The sequence below is a fragment of the Scophthalmus maximus genome, chromosome 16 (assembly GCF_022379125.1).
Source record: "Scophthalmus maximus strain ysfricsl-2021 chromosome 16, ASM2237912v1, whole genome shotgun sequence".
Taxonomy (NCBI): domain Eukaryota; kingdom Metazoa; phylum Chordata; class Actinopteri; order Pleuronectiformes; family Scophthalmidae; genus Scophthalmus; species Scophthalmus maximus.
The window spans coordinates 14,918,347-14,939,545 of NC_061530.1; the positions used below are offsets into that span (position 1 = coordinate 14,918,347).

The following is a 21,199-nucleotide window of genomic DNA, read 5'->3' on the forward strand; positions in this document are numbered from 1 at the left end:
CATCATCATTCAAACAAAATCACTGTTCGACTTCTGAGCGTATCACTACACGAGAAGCATATATCAAAGTAAAGAAATGAATAGATAGATGACTTACCGTGTGTTTCTGCAGCGAGAATATGTTCCACAATACCGTGACAGAGTGAGAAGCACATCAATAAATACATACAATCCATAGCGAGGGCTGCAGGGCGAGAGCTGCCACTCCGGCGCTGACTTTCCTGTCTGTTGCAAACTTTGAGCAGAGTCCTTCCTCCTGACACACACACTCTCTCACACACACACACACACACACCAACACACACTCACACACACAAAATAAAACAGCTCAAATGCCGGAGAGAGGTCCTCAGAGCTGAGCTCCAGCGAAGCAGCCGCGCATTGCTGAGCGTTTCCCTCTAGACGCCGAACTGGCGGATATTCACAAGTTGTTTCCAATCTTTTGGCCTGTGCTGAACTACATGGACCAAGACTGCCCTGTCCATTTAGGGAGTCGAGAGGGGAGGGGGGGGATCTGGGGTGCTGATGACGACAACTCCCCGGTAAAAAAAAAAAGAAGAAGAAAAAAAACACCAAAAAGAAAACCCGGGACGGTTTGGAGAGTTTGGCCAAATTTCTTCGCCTTCTTCTTCTTCTTCTTCTTCTGTTCCCTCCCTCCAATGACTTTTTTACTTTTCTTTCTCTTCTGTCCCAAAAAAAAAAAAAGCAGCCAGAAGAGCACGCCTACGCGGAGGGGAACAGTCGGAGGGGCTCAGACACAGAGACAAAAGACAGAGTGTCCCGGTGGCGAAACATCTGCCGTCCAGTCGTGCGCCATTACGCACCAGCGGCTCGTCCGCGCGGACTCACCACTGCTCGACTGGGAGCCACGAGCAGCCCACAGTGGGGGCGCCTGCTCCCTGCGAGGCGACCTCACATGGAGCCAAGCGAGGTCGTTTGTTTTCGTCCAACTCCAAACAGAAACGGGAATCGTTGTATTTCCATATCCTGCAACAACAACAACAAAAAGTCTTAAAATCTCTTTCCCCCCCTTTCTTAAAGAGTATTAAATCAAACTGCCAGATGCAACCCCCACATATGTTTATGTTCACAAACATGTCAGTGATGATAACGCGACAATAAATCAGAGGAGGCAGAAGTGAAGTGTCCGGTCGACGTGCGTAAAGGAAAGTGGCACTTTTTGAATTTCGGTTTGCGCCCAGGCACAGGGCAAAACAGAGAGAACATTTTAAAGTATTATGTCAAGATAATTCATTTAGATATAGAGTATCTGAGGACACACAGCCTAGGCAGAGGCAGAGAAACTTCTACCAATCGTTAGTTGTACCTGCATTGGGATTAAAAACTATTTCACTAAAAATGTGTTGTGGTCTTTTTTAGGGTGAAGGTGTGTCAGTGTATATAATAAAAAAAAGTGTTTTCGTTTTCAAGGCTTAGGCCTACTTGGAAAAAACAACCATGTGAGTCTATCCTTTATACACAGAGCCAATTCAAGTCAGTTTAAAGAGAGTGTCTTTAAGGGATGGAATCAGGGATGAACTCAGATTAGGTGCAATACACTCCTGGCACTGTCCGATTGAATGACCTCATACAGTTTGTGTCTCACGTTATCATAATCTGGGCTAATCCTGCAGATGTCACTGTGAGCATATGGTCTATTTAGAGAAAGGGAGCGAGTCCAGCGGCATCGTTTAAGACTCAGAAAGTGTGAAAACCGTACAGTGGATTTCATCAGTGGAATGACAGCCTGTTAGAACTTTGGACGACTGCTCAAGAGAAAGTGGGGGTTTTTTTTCTTCTTCTTTTTCTTCTTCTCCACGCTGGAGTCCAGACTTAGTCAGACATGACCACGCAGCAACTGAACCAACAACTCTGGAATCCTTCCTCGGAGGAAGAGAAGGGGGTTGGGTTGAAATGAGTTTTTGACTTTCAGGTACTTTTTGGGAGAAAAAAGGTGTCTAGACTGGACATTCTTTTCCTGCCACAGTTCCTTGACTGTGTCTGGACGACCCCCACACCCTCCTCCCCTTTCTTTTATATACTCTCACTCTGTGTTTAATTACCTCCACGCTCCCAGGACGGTCAATGTGGAGCAGGTGTGGGTTTTTACACATTCATCCCCCCAGGGGCGGCCATGAGAGGACTGGATGGCGATCCAGAGTTGTGCATTAATAAGCGATGGAAACTAACCACGGCATTAAGAGATGGAACCCATTAACTGCCTTGTAAGAAGTTTTATGCTCTTTTTCCATCCATACTGTTTGGAGGTTGTTTTTTTTGTTTTTTTGCGTGTGTGTCCAAAGGCCAGGATGAAATTCCACAATATAGCATAGTATTCAATTAGAAGCCTTGTTTTTTTCCCCTTCTGAAATGAATGGCTCCACTCACAGCCTGTGGTTAAGTCCACACACCAGAACAATTTTCTACTACAGTGCTCGCATTAGAACACTCTGTGCCTCACGACACGAGTGGAAGAGCAACACTTTAAGACACGCTTGCTTCAAATCGAACTCGACTCCCCAGTATTCCAACAATAGGCCACCGATGTTCGTGTGAGAAAGTCACAAAAATGGGATTGACTGCCTAGTAAATGCTTGAAAAATATTAAACGCTTTGTTCTTTCCCACTCCCCTGCTTCACAGAGGTCAGGTTTCAGACTCAGACTTCAACGCAGCATTTTGAATCGCGCAGACATCGTAATCTGTGGCACAGTAGTGAGTCTGCTCTGCGAGGGCGACGCTGCGAGGAGGACGGCGTCTTCCCAGTGCGTTCCCAGCAGTGGGGAGACATCACAGTACAGCGCGCAGGGCTGCGGATGCTTCGGCGTGTGCTGTAATGTGGTCGAGCCTTGCCAGCGTGCCGGGAAAATATGTGACTTTTCATCTCCAAGATGCAGCGAGATGCAAAGCAGCTGCTGGTCTGCCCGGCAGCCTGAGGGGAGAGGAGGCTCGGCGTCTGCCAAGTTACAAACCAGCGTCTCTCGAAGGAGATGTTATTATGGTCCTCTGCGCTGTGTGAACGGAGGGATTTTTTCGGGACAGAAAGGCCCAGAATGGGCCCGGAGTTAGGACCCTGGTCAGACATCGATGCGTTTCACTTCACCCTCCTTGAGAAAATGTGTGTGCGGGGAGAAATGAGCGTGTAAGTCTTTCTGTATGTGCAGCTGCAACATAGTATGCGTCTCTATGTGTTTGTGCCAAAGGACTTGCTTCCCCCATTCAATTTCTGATTAGTTTGTCACAAGACAAAGAACTAGTTGGGTTTTTTTTGGCATTCTTGCTGAGAGGCAGATAAGTCTAATTGTGTCGGGCATCTTATCGTAAATTCAAAATCTGTGCACGCAATTGCCCTTTAAGCCACAAATTGTTATAGCCTACTTACTCTTTACACCACTTCCCCCACCTGCTTCCGGCCTTTATGCTAAGCTAAGCTAAGACCTCATCAAACTCTCAGCAAGAAAGAAAAGATGTGTATTTTTACCAAAATGTGCGCGACCCAGAAGTACAGAATAAGATAGAGGAGCTGTTGGTTGTCTCCTGACCCTGTTTTGCCTGCCAGCAGTAAATACTTCTTGCTCAAAGCACTTGTACTACTAGTACTCAAGAAAGCAAAGATGTTCATTCTCCAAAATGTGTGCAGGCTACTGCCCCTGAGTTTAGGTTCAGTAATTAAATGAACGAACCACTTACTCTTGGAACCAAGGCCTCTAAATAATATCACCTTCATTGATGGCACAGTTAAGAAGCTCTCCATCGATCCAATCAGTAGGAGAGACTCTTCATTATCTTGCTCAGTCGGGTGTATTAAAACCTGGTTGTGCATTATTTCCCTTGGTAAAGGAAGGGCCTTCAAACACAGATTGAACAACATCCCTTTCAGCATCTTGTTATTAATCAAATCCCCATGAGGGCTGATAGCACACTTGAGTTTCGGAGGTGTCTGCAGCGCTGCCTTCATCCACACAAGGACAATCAAAGGGGACGGTGGTGCACCGATGCCCCCCCCTCGCACCGGCACCATGCCTTCCCTCCCGCGCAGCCCTCTCATCTGCAGAGAGGAGCTTTTCACATGAAGTTCATTACATCCCCATCTCGCCGCTCACCTCTCAATGCCGCTCTTTGTCTGCCGTAATCTGGGGATCCTTCAGAACCGCTAGCTTGAGTTTCACATTGGGGAGTATCTCGGCGAGCTTGGAAAGGATTTCAAAGGCGAGGGGCCGCTATATCATCCAAGCATGGTCCCCATGTCCTGGGCTTATCTTGACCCGGAGTCAAGTTGGCCACATGCTGCAACTGAATAGCCCCTCTCCATATCCGCATGTTGTTTTTAAACAATCTGTCTCCGTTGGTCGAGTCAGGAGAAATTCACAAACAGACACGGCTCCGTAAAAGTGCGCGTTTCTGTGAATTCATCCCATATATCTGCCCGACGCGGCCAGCCCCGTAAAAGCAGAATAAAGAAGCTCATAAACTGAGATGATGTAGGAAGGAAACAAGTGTAACAAACTTGTAAAAGGGCTGCTTCAATCTGGACCACTTGGTTTCCATTTACAATAATCCAGGATAGGCTGTGGTGTGATAAAAATCCTAACAACTTCCGTACTCCCACAGATAAGCTCGCTATGCACTTACAAGACGGGAAGTGATCTGGGATATCAGCCTTTCAAAGCGGCCCAGAGAAGCTAAGTGAGCTTCACTGATGTCCCAGCCAGTGGGTTCTAATCCCCACACAGCCCTCCATTCTTGACAGGGACCTCTCTTTCTCTTTTTAATTAAGACTTTACCTGTCCACATCAAAAGGCAACTCAGATTAGTCTTTTGATCCGCCTAAGCTCTTTATTAGTGAATATGGAATATGTTAAGATTTTCAGCGCAACAATGAATTATCTGTTTTCTGTAAATGTATGCTCAATGTTCCCCGAGGCTGGCGCTGACGCGAGACACGGAGACGAGCGGTCCTTAGCGGTGCACATCAAGAGCGGAAGATAATGCTGAGATAAGGAGGCAAGAGAGAGGAAGCAGAGAATGGAAGAGACAATTATTTGGCTCCGTCGCTGAATCGGAAAAACTTCAATGAAACAGTGCACAGGGGAGGCTTGTGTGCAAAATATCCGTAGTCAAAAAGTCCTCCCTCACTTAAAGAAAATCCAAATCCTTGTCACAGATGGATCAGTTTTATTTTTCTCCGTAGAAAACCGGCAGTGAAATGATACCAAAAGCAGACTCAGGATGTTAAAACTATTTGAATTATTTATTTTAACCCCTCAAAAAGAAAATAAATGACACATAAAGTCAAAAAATGATTAGGCATTGCTTCTATGAAGTAAAAACCAAAAAACCCCCCCAAAACAACAACTAAATTAAATTAAGAGCATAGCTAAGACATTAAGGTGTTATCACGACCTGCACACAAGTCTCTACAGCATAAAAAACTGTTTCCATTTCCATTTCATTTTAAAATCATCACAATCTTTTTTGCTCAATTAGTCTGGATCAGTTATATACAGTGCAAATGATGTGGCACATTAACAGAATAGAACAGATCGTAGTGAAAGGCATCGAGGGGGAAGGATCTCTGGTTTTAAGGCAGGATTCATATTTTACAGCGCACTTGAAGCTACATGTTAACAGATTGAAGAATAACAAAATACCAAAACAAAAAGGACGTTAAAAAAAGGGAAGAATAACACTGTACAGTAAAACTTACTGTATTCTGGACATGTACACGCGCTAAAACAATAATTGGCTTTTGTTGGATAGAAGAGACCTGCTGCCCTGTGTCTGACAATACAATTACATTATCATCTATCGTCCTGGACAGTGAGTCGGGCAGCTTTGTCTTCATATACCCTTTGTTAAAGGGTATGTTTACCATTCATCGATTGATACCAAATGTTTCCTTGAGCCCAGGTGTTTGCGAGGCCGGGCTTTTTTACAGCCAGACGTTTACTTTGATTCCTGATGACTGGTAATGTCACTGAATTTGAAAAAACCTTTACTGGCAGGCGTCGTGAAGTCGTGACGCTGATTAAAGGGGAACTCAAATGCCAATTTTACACATCAAAGTGTGTTTACAGGTCTCGGGGAGCAGTACTGTACTGTACTGTCGGCGGTCGGTTTGCATTGTGGGTAATATGCGCGCCAGATTTTAAAATTGGAAGATTGTATCTTTAAAGGAAAAAGGCATTTTCCTGTTCAAGCAACACCCCTCCAATGTTTGCAGAAGCGAAAAACAGAGATACATTTACAGCTTTAGAGTGAAATCAAACTGAACTAAAATGCTGTACCTGCGTGATGACACGTATAAAATAAAAAGGAAGAGCAGACGGACACGCAACTGTGTACACGGGGTCATCTTCTGAAAAATTGGAGACCTCAAGTCAGACGAATGCACACTGGTGATCCACTGGTGACGGCTGTGCTGAAAAGGGGTCACACAACAGCAAACAGCTGTGACATACTGTGAGGTGACAACAGAAATGGAATTCGCTCCTCAACCTCCCAAACTACATTGGACTTCTGTCTTGGTAACAGAAGTCCAAAAGGCTGTCACATCTTCAAAAGAGAGAACTCAAAAAGGAACACATAAGTAACATAAATATTAGTCAATTCTATGATCTACAATTAAAAAAAAAAAAAGGAGCAAAGGCACAAATATCAACCTAGAGAATAGGAGTAACAGTCTGCAAAGACTTAACAATAAAACGTCCACAAAATGAAAAAGATAGAAAAAAATGCATAATACAGGGGTAAATATAGAAACTATAAAAACCATGACTTTTATTCTGAAAAGCACAGTACTGTTTTGGTGCGTTCACAGTGATCCTCTTCTCAAATGAACTCCCCTCGGAAAGGAAGTGACTGAATGTTTTGCCGTTGCCAGCGGCAGCGCAGCCGGGCCAGATGCGTGTCCCTCGGGTTTTCGAACTCGGAGAAGGCCAGCTGGTTGAGGATGTCATAAACTCCGGCCCTGGCAGCCACCTAACACGGAAATACACGAGATGTTAATGAAAAGGCAACACAGCCGGCCAAGCATTTTTTTTTATTTATTCATCCATCGTGACCACACAAATGCTTTGACTGCCACTTTCGAGTTGAAACGTGTTATCTGATGGTTTTCTCACACGTGCAGCTGATACACTGGAACAATAGGGATCGACTGAGGGTTTGGACACAACAGGATGTGGCGGAAGAAGTATTCACATCTTACACTTGAGTAAAAATACCTACACCACAATGTAAAAATACTACATAACAAAAAAAAAAAAACAGAAAAACCTTTGAGTTTTATTTAAAGAGGGCCCTCACTGCTTTTACAGGTCAAGCTTTGTTTACTTGTTGTAGAGTACTATTTAGGAGACAGTATTACTAAGAAAAAAAATGCTATTGAGTTGCATTGTGGGAATTGTAGGATGAGCTGTTTTGGGGGTTTGACCCGCAATTGAGAATATAAGTCAAAGTCAAGAAAATTCAGGCTTTGCTACATTGATTTCTGACTGTTCTTCTCATCTACGACCCAAACGTGGAAAGACCCTCCTTAAGCTGTGTGAATATCATCAGTGCAAATGAAATTTATACAACTTATTTCCCCCCCCCCCCCAAAACAGTGACAGTTGACAGTTGAAAATTAGAAAAGGAAATTAACCAAAAGCAAAAAAAAGAACACACACACAGACCATTGAAAACAGGTCCCACAACCACACTTGAATTATATAAATAATCTTGCAATTATTAAATGTTTTTCCAAATCATCAACCAACTGTTTTCAGCCCGTTTTGGACTCATTATGCATAATTATTGCTTCTTTGAGCAAATCACTCGTTTGTGAGCGCGTGGGGGTTGAGAGGAAACGTTTAAGTCCTTGGATGAAAGTGCAAAATAATTCAGTTAATTTACCATTGAATGCTATTTCTGAGAGTCTTTTTGTGTGTTTGAGGATCAACCTTGGATTTTTAGGTAAAACTGACTAGAAGTGCAAATTAACACAAAACTTAAAACCGACTATCTCACTTTTTTCCTTGAGCGCTGACATGGCACATCGTTGAAACAACCCCGTATATGTTCGTCAGTGTTTCTGCATCGGAGTCATTCCTACATGAACGAGGACGTAGGGGAACATGTGGAGGTTCCTCTCAGGAGAGGGCTCCGTGCTCTGGTCGAGCACCAGGTCACGCTGACTCATGGTCAGTCAAACAACAACGCAGGACTGGTGGGAAGCACCAAGGACAACCAGGAACATCTGGCCCTAAAGCCAGACACCGCAGACAAATACGGGCAAACCCCGCAAAAACTTTAAAGATTGCATACCACAATTAAAAAAAAAAAGAAAAAAAAAGGTGCCACAGCTGGCGATGTTTACTCTGCAGGACGCGGTGCTGGACCACGACGATTGGCCACTGCACTTGATCCAAGGAGAGACGAGGAACTAAGAAAGTCAAATCCTGTTAACAGAGTCTGTCAAATGTATTTTATACTTCCATTGATGTGCTTCGCTGCCGGAAAGTTATCTGCCGTTAACAAGTTTGACCCTAGAAGATGTCAGGGGATGACTCAGTTGAGGTAGGGCTGCCTTAATCCCTTTAATTTAACATTTTCCTTCTCTGCTTTGGGCAGTCAAAGAGTCTGCAAATGTTTAAACACCGGGGTGAACAAGGGCGTCACTTGTGGGGGCGTACTTTTTAAAACTGTAGAAGAATGAAGAGTATGACTGTGGTTGTCCTCTGGAGGCTGTGAGGTAATCCTGTATGAAGTGCTGCTTGGGATCCTCTTAAAAATGCTACACCAGGTTGAATATCGAGGAAGACATGCTGGAACAATGAGCAAAAATAATAGTATCAAAATTCTCCTTTCACTGGAGTGATTATAGCTTAGCAGGCCAGCTTTGTGCAGAAATAAACAGAGGGCACCACAGAGTGTGGTCTAGATTATAGACATATCTTACAATAGATATCATGTAACGCCAAAGAAGCAGCAGAGTTAACGCTGGTTCAGACTCAGCAATCTTTGCTCAGAGCTGCGATGAACATGCAGCGTCTATTGCCATGTCTTAATATGGCACTGATGTACCTTTGAGCACATGCACGTTTGAGTTTGATGCGGTCATGGGCGGCTGCCAGCGCCACGGCTCTCTGCGAGCTCTTTGGTGGGAACGAACGAGTGGGCGCAGCGGAAACCGTTAGTCAGTGGACGGGCCTCCCGTGGAGAAACTCTGGACTTGTGCTGTTAACCAGGGAACTTAACCTGACTCATCCACTCCACAGCGCAGCTGTATGGATAGGCGTGGGAGAACCTGAAAGAGTGAAAGGTTGTGTCACGGTAGGCCCGTCTCATGACTGAGGATGAATGTGGACTTGCGCCAAAATCTTTTCTTTTGTGTATCCACTGTCATCCATCCAGGATTTCCGAGCATTGGATCTTGTAGGTGACGAGGAACACGGCAAAACGCTTGAGCATCACTCCTGCAACAAAATCCACTTCTCCTTAATTCAGTACATCCCGAACATAGTTTCTTTCCACCATTCTTTCATTCATTTTTTTTTTAGGTCTGTTTACTCAGGACTGACACATTTTTCCATCACTTCTTTTTCTGACTGTTGGCACCTGGACATGCCTGAAAGAATTAATACCCTAACAACTAGCTAACACGTCAGTAAACACTTAAACAGAAAATATTTTCTGTATTTCTTGAGCTGCTTTCAGAGTCCGGACATTTTTCTTCCCATGTGAACGAGAAACTGCAAAAAAATGTCCGGACCCCATTTTTGGACTTTTTCCGTTGTTAAAGTTAGTAATTCATGTTTTGCCTCACTTTCATACGCGTATAAATGCTTTAAAACACAATCATGGCAAGTTGTCATGGCACCCCAGGCTGCTCCTGTAGCTGTAATAACAACGTAAGAGTTAATCAGAAAGTAATTACGTCTGCACACCGTAAAAAAAGAAGAAAAAAGAAGAGTCTTTGAGGGCAAATCTTTGAACTGAAAATAAAAACGGTCATTGTGTTGTTGGTTTGTGGTGAAAAGCTCTCTGGGTGACAGTAAGCAGAGCTGTGTGAGGGATGCAGAATTACAGAGATCACAAATGGCAAAACTCATTAGCTGGCTGTAGCGGTGGCAGGGGGCCGGGCGGCGAGGAGCCGCTGGGTCCTTCCCACAGTCCGCTATCTCAAAGGCTGCACATAGTTGGCCGGTGCAGGGGGACAGGGAGGCCTCTGTGCCACACATCAAAACAGCTGGAGTGACTGATAGGGTACCTCTCCTGCAGGCATCTGTGGTATGCACTGTACACAAGTCCTGCCATTGTGTGAAGGGCCACGTTTTGGATTAGCAAACACGGATTTCAATTCCAATAACTCCTCTGATGTTTCTGCTCTGATCTCAAAACATGGCCAGGGGGCAACATGGCCGTAATGACACCGGGGACAATATTTGTGCAACGCGCACACAATGTGGCAATAGCCAACGTTTGCGTGAAAAACACAAATGAAAATATGTGTTAAATGAAATAGACACATTGCTTTGCGCCGCTGCATCATTACGCGGCGATTAGAGTCTCTGATCCGGCAGCGAAGCAACAGAAAACACGTGCCTCTGGGGTTCAAACAATCCAACTGAACAGAGGCAAAGACGATGAATAGATCAGAGGATCCCAATCAGTTGACACTGGCTGCTGCCCTGCGGGTCTGGGAACACCAAGCTCCCGCTCTCAGCTGCAGCGGGGATCGAATTAAGTCCATGCACACACACGCATACACACAGTCGGTGCAGGACGCAGGGCAGACTGTATACGGCTCATTTTCTGGCTGGTTGTGTAACCGCAGCTTCCGATGCCCGACCAGCGACGGCGGTGACCCTCGATCAGCTGCCTTTGGCGTTGCAATTTGTCATTAACGATCGTGCCGCGGTCACCGGTGATAGGCTAATGATCGTGCCTCCGGGTCGGTCGGGGGCCAGATTGGCTGGGCTGCTGCCATATTCCGCTGCAACTGGGCCAGTAAACACAGCGCAATGCTGATGGCGATGTGACATCTGTCACAGCATCTCTGCTGTTCTCTCTCTTTTTCTCCCATGGCACAAAAAAAAAAAGATCTGTTCAGGATGACACCTCGTGCTAATCAAAATATCAAAGTGGCTTGTTGATTTCCACAGCAACCGTCTCACCACACAGAGCCTGATTGGCATCCAAATCGATTTCTACCTCCTGCAGCCACAGTGGGACAGTTTGCATGGGAGAAATGGCTACATTTATTTTAAAGGCATGCTTCTGCACTCTTGGATCTATGCAGTGTCTGTTTTCACTTTATCTTCTGATCTTTTTGTCACTTTAGCACAGAACTGGTTGGGTGCAGCAGTACAGTACGTTTGTGGCTCAACAGTTTTGTGCCTGTGCTGTTGTCACGCTGCACTGCATTTCCTGTCCTTCCAAGAGATGACCTGTCAGTCAGTGTCGTGGCTGTGGCAGGTTGACGCCGTGTCCTCTGTGCAATACAAACAACACATTGCTGCTTCTGGAAATGACGCTGACATTTTAATAGAGTGCACTTTGGTCGTGCAAAGCTGTCAACAGTATTTTTGACAGTATACGCACTGTGTGCATTCACAGCATGTGTCTGCCCTTAATGGTCGCGCTATGTAATCACAAGATTTTGGCGTCTGACTCCGAGCCAGGGAGCTCGGCCATCTCACACAATTGTCTCACTGTGAGCCACACACTGTTAAATGTATGAAAAATGTATGAAGTGAGAAATTGCTGATCACGTCAGTGCTGCAAGTTCATCTCCCCGCTTTCACTGACATTTTGTCAGTGTCCAGTCAGGTGTCCAGTCAGACAGGATAGTAATGTGACTCTGATGCGTTCTTCAGCAGTGACCGAGCACCTCCAGCCAGTTTCCAGCACATCTGCACCGCACGCTGTTGCTGATAATGAAAATGTGATTGTCCATGTTATGTGGCCAGGCTGAAACCTCTGTCACCAGCCTAATTAGCAGTTGCCTCAAGCAGCGTGCTCAAATAGTTAATCGGGAGCTCTGAGCCGTGGTTCCCTCCTGGCGACAGATATCTCTCATATTAAAGATGACCTTTGTTTCCAATTTCTCTATTTCCCTGTATATGCAGTAAATGTTAATGCAGTTAATTCGGTAAAATGTCCAATACCACATCACTAATTTTATTGTTACATTATAAGAGTCACATCAGGCTGCTCCACGTTTTCCACGTGTTAAGCAAACACGAACGACAGTCAAAACTTCTTCCAGAATATTCCATAAAAGTTGTGTGTCCTATTCTTTATACAGTGTTTTAATGTAAAAAAGAGAGAAAAAATAGTTAATAGTTTATGAAGTTCTATTAAGTTTAAAAAAAAATTTAAGGTTGGAATTAATTAGCAATGTTGGAATGTGCATTTTTACTTAAGGAAACGTAGTAATTCCACAGTAAAAAAAAAGGTTTTGTATTCATTTATGAGTAAAGTATTATCTAATCCAAACCTATATATGTCTTTATTATATATTCATTCATCTTTAGTATAAGATTTAGTTTCATTAATCTGAATGTAGTAGAGTAAAAATCTGAATTGTGTAGTTGGATTAGAGAAGTAACACACTGATGAAAACAAAAGGCAAAAGACAAAAGCGATATCTATATGATAAAATACAGAAACATCCAAGTGATAACATTCCACATTTTGATATTATGTTATGGTGTTGTCTGTTGTCTGCTTCAAAGCAGAGTGTTCCCGTCCTCCGTGTGCACGCCGGTATTTTCTCATGGCATAACTGGGCCATTAGAGCCACTCTGATGCACCACATATATTTGCTATTCATAACAGGAAGAATATGCACCGATCGCCCGTGCATATTTCTGTGACAATTGTTTTCACAGCCATTGTTCCAGACTATTTTGGAATTCAACGTGTTTTTTTTTTCTTCTTTCTTTGAGCTTTTTTTCCACCGCAAAAAAAAGACAAAGAAGCAAGAGATGTTCATTCAGTGAATTTCAAACATTCCAGCCTATAAGCCATGCAGGCTTCTCTGCGCCATCTGCTCGCAAATAAGAATAGAAGATGGCACCGATCTGGCGCTCAACTCCAAATCAAAACTTTGTTTGTTTGCTTTAATCATGTTTTAGACATTGACTTCTTACAACAGACAAACATGTCATTACTCAGCCTGAAGGAAACATTTATCCAAGAGCCGCGTTGAGCCTCAGTGAAAAATCTAGTAAAACAACAAGACACCCAACACCTTTTAATCAAAACCAAATGTATTTAAATGTAAATTAATCCACACGGTGCAGATGCTCCGTATGTAATCACATGTAAAATTCCTCGAGATGTGTTTCGTCAACCTGCCAAACTGACTATTTACCACCCTGCGAGTTAAACATATTGCAACATACAGTACATTTTCATTGCCGTGTGTGTGTGTGTGTGTTGGGTACCACTTACAGACTACTCATTTGTTTGGAATGCACATAAATTCTCCACTTCACTGTAGGGGCACAGGTGGCCAAACGATTAGCGTACCAACAAAAACACAGAGCCGAGACATCATGAAGTTCAGTCTGTGAACGAACCAGGCCGCAATAGAACCAGAACCAGCTTGTAAATTCCTGGAGGAGAGTCCAAATAAAACTCTGGTTCATAATGTGACCAAACCGAGTATGAAAACTCTGGTTTCTTTTTTCCATCGCCGAGCTGTTGATACGAAGCATTGCGCGACTAAAGACTTGTTCCCGCTGCGATAACCAGCAAATCTTACACCTGACAGAGCAGCAGGTGCAGAGTAGTCTTGGAGGCCACCAGCAGATCTTTTCACTCTGCCTGAGCGCAACGCCGGACTAATTCAACACAGTGCACATCCATTAGGCAGACGACTCAGCTGTGGCTTTTCAGATATTTTTCGGAAGGCAATTCACGGACAGACTCATTATCAGCAGCATCAACTTGACAATTACAACTGATGGAATGGTTTAATTGAAGATTCAGTCAAGTTCAGTAAGGAATAGATTCAATGCACAAAGCGTAAGAGTGGAGCAGAGACGCTGTACCTGTTCCATCCAGAGAGTGAAGGAGCGCTGCCAGGAGTCTTTCTTCTCCAGATGCAGGTAAGTGTTGAAGAGGATGAGGTAAATGTAGCGCTCCAGGCACTGCAGGCTCCTCAGCAGCAGCTGCTGACACGCTTTCTCAGTTTTACCACTTTTGATCTGAGAAAAAAACAGGTAAACAGAGTTCTGTTGGTATACGAAGAGGGCCCAGCACACGTATTCCCCACAGCTGTTGAAAGGAGCACGTTTTTATTGACATTGAAGTTGAAAACATCTCTATATCTATCTGCATCAAACAGACATAATGGAACATTTGCTTTAAAGAAAACCATCATGAACAAAAAGTGCAAGAACCGTGTCGAAATTGTTCCCCCCCAATGAAAGTGCAGCAATTTACAGAAAAATAACACGTGTGTTTCCTGGGTCTAAACCAAAGATAAATCCCCTGAAAAGTGCACTTCCAAACACTCCAGCATACTTCACTGACAGTTGTTGATTTGTCTAATGAACAAATGTACAAACTGGCCCCACAACATAATTACAAAATGACAAAATAACATTCATTATAATGCAAACCAAGTCATATTTTATAACACAATAAATCACTTTAGCTTTTCTTTATTATTTGTTATCATTAATCACAGTGAAAGTCAGCGGTCAGGACATGTGTTAACACTAAGATCAAAGTTGTTTTCAGCTTATATAACATCCTCATTCCTGCCCTGTTCTTCTCCTATACCCTTCTCCCACCCCACAGCCTGCATGGAAATTATTTACGCTTAGCGCCGGCGTAACATTATTTATCTCAGTCTCCCAAAGGACATCGGCTCCACTAACGGAGTCATGAGCCAAAAGGTTTCATTAATCGGACTATTACAAAACACACAAAAACAAATCACCAACACAAAAAGAGGCTCTCAGCAATCACTGTCCTTCCTTCAAACACATATTAAAGAAAGAAAAGCAACAACCACAGTACTTTAGTAGATCAAACCTATGTGGTTTTTAAATTTTAGTGTTAAAAAGGTATGAAGGATTGCACTCAAGATATAAAAACTTCAACAGCAACATTGTTGAAAACACACATCACTATAGCTGCTTCCAGACATGCACTGAAGACATTTTCCTGAACTTATCCAGAGGGGGCAGTATGTAAAAAAAGAAAATGTCCGCAAATTTTGCTCCAAACATTTTCTGGAACCAATCCTTTCAGCCCCCGAGTAAAATTTCCAGAATATGTCCAAGTGGGCCCACGTGAGAACACAGAAGATTCACAGCGAGCGAGTGGGCGTGTTGATGACTGAAAACAAGAACACAGCCTCCTGCTGCTCTACCCGGACACCAGGGAACGTTCCGGAAACGTTCCTGCTGTTGTGAAGGCGTCTGACTCGGACAACCTCCTACTGTGTTTGGCCGGACCCAATTTTCAAGACATCTTCCAGAGTTCATGTATGAAAACGGTTCACGGATCACATCTATCCCCTAGAACCGTAAACGCAACGGCCCACTAGCTCCGCCTTCAAAGTCCTTCCATTTCCTAGTGAAACTCAACAAAGCAGGTGATCACGTGTACTTGTGTCTGGACAACTTCATGCTGTTTGTGATATGGATTAAAGAAATTGCAATCCACAGGAAGACCAACCTCCCCTATTGTATTATCTCATCTCTTTTCCCCTTTCATATGCCGTACAAACCCATTCACCGTTTCCCACTGGTTGACAATTTACTCGTGGTGGTAGGAGGCCCAGCGTGTGGCCGATGTGCAAGCAGTTTTGAGGGGGAGAGTGTAAATCTGATTATTTTCATAATTTGCATCTTTCTAACACACCCTTGAAGAAAAGAACACGTATGCCAGGAGATCTTCGATGATTTTGAGCATGTGATGAAATTATACCACAACAAATGGTGGAGAAGTGGAAGTTGCTGGACATCCTGCAACTGGATCTTCAACTTCCTGACATCCTTCCTGCATTCCTTCCTTCCAACAATCAGGATAATTTGACGAACTGTGCCCCTCTGTCAACACTGAACCATCAACCTGCGCTCAATTGAACAGTACTTTGCACTTTAATGGACTGTGTTTAATGTTTGAAGCAATTTGTCGCACTTTTAATGGACTACGCTGAATTTTAAAAGGACTTAAATGCAGACAGGCTTCCATCAATGTGGCGAGCTGGTGTCAAGATATTTTCCCTAGTTTTTTTCCCTTCTTCTTTTTTTTTCTTATTGCTGAGAGCCTTGAGCACTTCCAGGCATCAAGTGACAAGGCCTGCCATCCAGCTGTGCGTCTGGGTGGCTGAGCGTGGATTGAATAACATGTCAATTGGGGTTAAGAAAAAGTGAATAGCACAATGAACTGTCAGTGGGTATTCAGAGACGTTCTCACAGCGAATTTGACATGAGCATTTGACTGATTGTAGTCTTTATGTTTCAAAGGCTAACGCAGCTTTAAAGGTTATCTGCTCACAGTTTGCAGCAAATTGGGGAAGTAGATTAAAGGCAAGAGACTGCTACAAAAAAAAAAGAAAACTTGCAAAGTAGGTGGTCTAGCACTCAAGGTAATTTGAAATGTGCACATAGCAGCATATTACGACCATTCCAGGGCTGAATGACGCAACAGAGTGGGGGGAATAAGTGGGGTTTCCTGTCCATTCCCAAACAGCCGTGGTCGGATCCCAATTTTCCAAGCATCTGCAGCAGAGCAGAGGAGAAACTACACCTAGGCAAACAATGGATGTGCTGTCTGTTGTGCATCAACTCTCCCAGGGCACAGGGCAAGAAGGGAATCATACACACACCAGACTTTTCATGATCTCTCTCAGATAACATTGACCACAGTGGAAGGGCAGGGAAACGCTGGTGAACCCGATCTCCCTGTGCACCCTGCACCCCCAGGGGTCTTTCAGCATTTCATCTCGTAGACTGAAAATCCACAGTGCCAAAGCCTGGCAGCTCTCTCCCCCTCTCTCTCTCCCCCTCTCCTTCCCTCTCTCTCTCTTTCTCTCTCACACAGATCAGTTTGCAATGATTACATAATTCACACCTCTACAATCTGCCGAACCCTATTTCTGTGGTCGCCTTCGGTCTGTCTACATCGACTGAGCCATATGTGTGGTTGAGCGGCCTCTCGTGCACTCTCAGAAATTCCTTCAGAAAACAATGTCGGGGGAAGATGTGGTGTAGAAACAGAGTAAATTTCTTCCATTCCATGTAAAAGGAGACAGCCTTGAAAACTCTGGATTTGCATGGATTAAATTTTTCTTATGCTTCTTATGTACAACCCTGTACTGCGCTAATAATCTTATCCACCACTGAGCAAAAGTGAAAGTCTTGAACCTTAAAACAAAGTCATTATTTGCTTGGTTGAGTTGAAAATCAAAGGTTCGGGCACTTTCTATTCTGCGGGTAGAATAATTTCATACATTTTTAAAGCTGATGAAAAAGAGTTTTCTACTGAGGCGGTGACGTAGAAGAAAGAGAATCATCTTATCTTGCGTGGCCTTTCAGATACAAAGGAAGTGATTGGTCGGACCTTGTGCGCTATCAAAAGGTTAAAGCCATTACTCAGCCAGCTGCTGAGGTGTAATAATGAACCTGAGTTGTATGGGAGGCTGGCCAAATACAGACCACATACCATTGTTGAAACAATTTGGGAATGGTGGCTGTCAGGACTAGAAAAACCTGACCAATTTTCCCTCAATAGAAGCAGTACAGATTAGAAAAATGATACTGGTGTCCTGTGAGGTCAAAGTTTATATTGTACACATCCAATGCCAATATCATTAAATCCACCATACAAAGGAATTCCCATCATTAAATACTTGACCTTAGATACCATAGATGTTTACACACAGAGGACACCAAAAAAATACACAAACAAATAAAAATGGTTAAAAAAAAAAGGTCTAAATATCAGATTTCCATTCTTCAGCCGTGCTAACTGGTCTGGTCATGTCTACCAGCCATATATCAGCTGGCCCAGTTCACATCTGTGGAGATTCACTTGCTAATAGACGTTAGACGAGAAGCTAGGCTAAAAGACTGAAAGCAGTGGGACAACATCTAGCTTGGATGCGTTCAAAAGTTAAACGAGAACACCTACCCACACCTCTAAAGCGCAGTAATAAACATTTTACAACTCATTTGTTCATCCATAAAAAAAAAAACAACGAGTTGCGTTGTGTAAAAAACAAGTTGCGTTTTTTACGGGGCGGTTGTTGAGTGCACTGGTTGTCTGGCGACCTCACAAGAGGAAGAGGAAAACCACAACTTGACATTTTTTTACTCTTTGGTTTCTGTATAGATTAAACAAATGAGATATAATGTGGCAATGAGCTGGCCTCGGAGGTGTTGTTAGCCTGAGAATAGCCGCGTCCCTCTTCTTTGTTCTAGGCCAAGCTTACTTCCAGCGAGAGTGCATCTCCTAACTGTTGCTAAGAAAGCCAGAACGTGTATTTCCCAAAATGTCAAACTATTCCCCTTAGACATCAACTATGATTGACCCAGTTGACTTTAAGTCACTGAAGAGCAGCCACTATGCTCCTAAAATGATTCCAGTGGGCACACAAAAGCAACAAAGGCCCGTTTCAGATCTGGTATTAATGAATTCAAGATGCACCGAGGACTCATCAGAGAGCTGATCAATCAGACCACATTCCACTTTTATTAGTGTGAAAGCCCTGGGCCACAGTAAAGGACCGTCAAAAGTATTTTTACTCTTCTCAATGTTCCCCATAGACTGACTTATTTACACTGATTGACAAATTCCAAATTCATTTTCAAATGAGTGAGAGCTGCACACACAGTGCATTGATTCACTCACCCCCACCTGGCTCCGCTCTCTCGCCATCTCTCACACAAACACATTGACAACAGACTCATCTGTGCAGTCAGACCGTCTGAAGACGACACGATTTGGTCTTTGTGAGCAGAAACGTTGTACATGTATATTTGCACATGGAGCGGGGAAGAGAGATGGAGTGTTCACGGGACCAATGGCGTAAGTATCAACGGTTGCCGTGCACCGGGGGCCCAGAGGCTTACAGGGGCCCATGACGGGAGTTTTTTTTATTTTATTTTTTAATAATACTGTTGTTAACTCAGTGACCTCCCTCGGCACAAAGCACAGTGTGAGCACTTTGTACTTTGACGCACACAACTCAAAAATAGTGTCCTTTAAATCCCATGCCCTGCGCTGCCGTGCCCATAACCAAAGTCAATCTGTACATATTGCTGCTCCCGTGCTCATCTGTTTGTCATCTGACCAGCTGCTAAAAGGGCGAGAGCATGATTGGCTCACTCACCAATCAAGCCCACCGGCGCTACCGCTGAGCCGGCTCGCACCGCTCTCCCACAGCTGATTGCCAGAACCACGCTCGCCTCCACAATTACCATGTTCAAATCATACAATCATATTCACTCAGAGCGGGAGGAGAGTTATTTCCCTCTGCAATGTTAGAAAAGAAGGCTGGCTGGGAATATTTTTTGTCCAACGACCTTGCTCCTTTTTCATTAGTGATAACTTGCGCACGGACTGAATGAATGTGTCCTCAGGTGCCGTGCATTCTTTCTTACTGTGTAGGCCTATATGAGTTGTCGGCTTTTATTTGTTCTGTGCTTATTAATGTAGCCCAACGTGTGAGCTAACTTTGTGTGGATTTGTTAGTGAAGTCTGGCTTCAGCGACAGTGTTTCGGATGTTTGATTGTTGGAGAAATCGGGCTGTTGCGGTTTGAGTCAATGGCAGGCTTGCAGGCATTCAAAGCTTTAGTTCTTTGCAACAATCTCTCAATGGAAGAAAATTGATTTTATTCGCACGATCCAAGAATAAATGTACTTTGCAGAAACAAATACATGTGATATCTGTTTAAGGGAGACCTGATAATATCTCGGGCATCTGCTTCTGTCTCTGTCTTTTAAATCAAACACGTCAGGCCAGGTTCAGACAAAAGTTCACAATAATCCCCTGACAAGCATCACCGCCCGCAGGTGTAGGTGTATTAAAGACAAACAATACCCCTCTTATGAGACACACTGTCTGTTAACGGTTCAATCTGAAAATCTTTCTTGTTTTTATAGCCACACACACTCAAAAAATGAGGCAGCCCTACAGTCTGAAATCACAGCAATGCTGTGAACTCCCAACCCTCACCCTCCACACACATACACACAGGCATGTCAGTCAATTTACTGCTGGCTATAGTGCTATCGATTGATCAAATCGCTGACATTTTGATCACCAGGGTGTTGACGGCCCAGGCAATTTCTGTCCACCTCTTGTGGTGAAATCCAAGTGGCAACCTCCAGGGCTGAAAAATGAAGTGAAGGCAGGAGAGCTGATCCTTTGGGGGAATTATTCAAAGCTTTTTTCCATGTGTGCAACAAGCATTGACATCCCCTACTGCCCACACTAAAGGGGAAGTGACAAAAACAGCAGAATGATTTGCATCTCCCAGACTAGAGGCTTTGAAGAGCAATTAGTTGGCATGTGAGCTGGGTTTTTTTCCCCTATGATCTTAATATTTATCTGGAGGATCTAAATCATTATGTCATGCAGTGAGTGCCGCTGTAGGTCTTAAAGACACCAAACCCACTCGGCTGTTGCTGGGATGGTCCATTGCCCGTAGTTTTTGCACCGTTGGCACTAATCTGCTCTTACTGTGGGCCCTTCAGTCAGCTGAGCTTGTTGAATCAGCTGCAGAGGCAGTAACTAAGAGAGAGAGAGACCCGACTCCCTGTGAATTAGTATTAAAGAAACTGAAGACACCTACTGCTTTATATTTAATCAGAATCATTACACAAAGCTGAGACTTCAAGGATTGTCACCTGGAGAAAACTTATTCAAAAAAAACTATGTTTAAAAACTTATTTAATTAAAACTATGTTTAATTAGTGTCAACAATTCTTTTATAATCTCTTATAAAATAAAGATTTTCTTTTGGTTAAATTTAGCATATTAATGTTTTTTTTTTCAAAATCTGTTTTGTATGGCTCATCCATAAAGAAACGTATTAATGAAGGGAGCAAAAAAAATGTCATCCCTGAATAGTTGCAGATAAGTGGGTCAACCTTCCGACAGGCTCATGCGGCTGAGGACTGCATATGAGAGGTGCACGTTATGGAGAGGGTCCGTCTGCTTGACATATGGTGCCAATTACCA

At 43.7% G+C, this 21,199-nt stretch overlaps 2 protein-coding genes across 7 annotated transcripts in view; both read right to left on the minus strand.

The window, feature by feature from the left end:
- Window positions 1-1,048, minus strand: part of LOC118287784 (A disintegrin and metalloproteinase with thrombospondin motifs 14) — a 37,012-nt gene extending 35,964 nt beyond the window's left edge. For 2 of the 3 annotated variants that reach the window (XM_035613345.2, XM_035613344.2), the window contains exon 1: window positions 98-1,048. In XM_035613345.2, coding sequence (XP_035469238.1) covers window positions 98-176 — 79 coding nt within the window. In that variant the 5' untranslated portion in view covers window positions 177-1,048. The remainder of the gene's footprint in view (window positions 1-97) is intronic. The other variant, XM_035613346.2, reaches the window with a different exon arrangement.
- A 4,183-nt stretch (window positions 1,049-5,231) lies between these two features.
- Window positions 5,232-21,199, minus strand: part of pald1a (phosphatase domain containing paladin 1a) — a 43,594-nt gene continuing 27,626 nt past the window's right edge. For all 4 annotated transcript variants that reach the window (XM_035612543.2, XM_035612545.2, XM_035612540.2 and 1 more), the window contains 2 exons: window positions 14,045-14,200; window positions 5,232-6,980 (listed from right to left, as the gene is read on the minus strand). In XM_035612543.2, coding sequence (XP_035468436.2) covers window positions 6,831-6,980; window positions 14,045-14,200 — 306 coding nt within the window. In that variant the 3' untranslated portion in view covers window positions 5,232-6,830. The remainder of the gene's footprint in view (window positions 6,981-14,044; window positions 14,201-21,199) is intronic.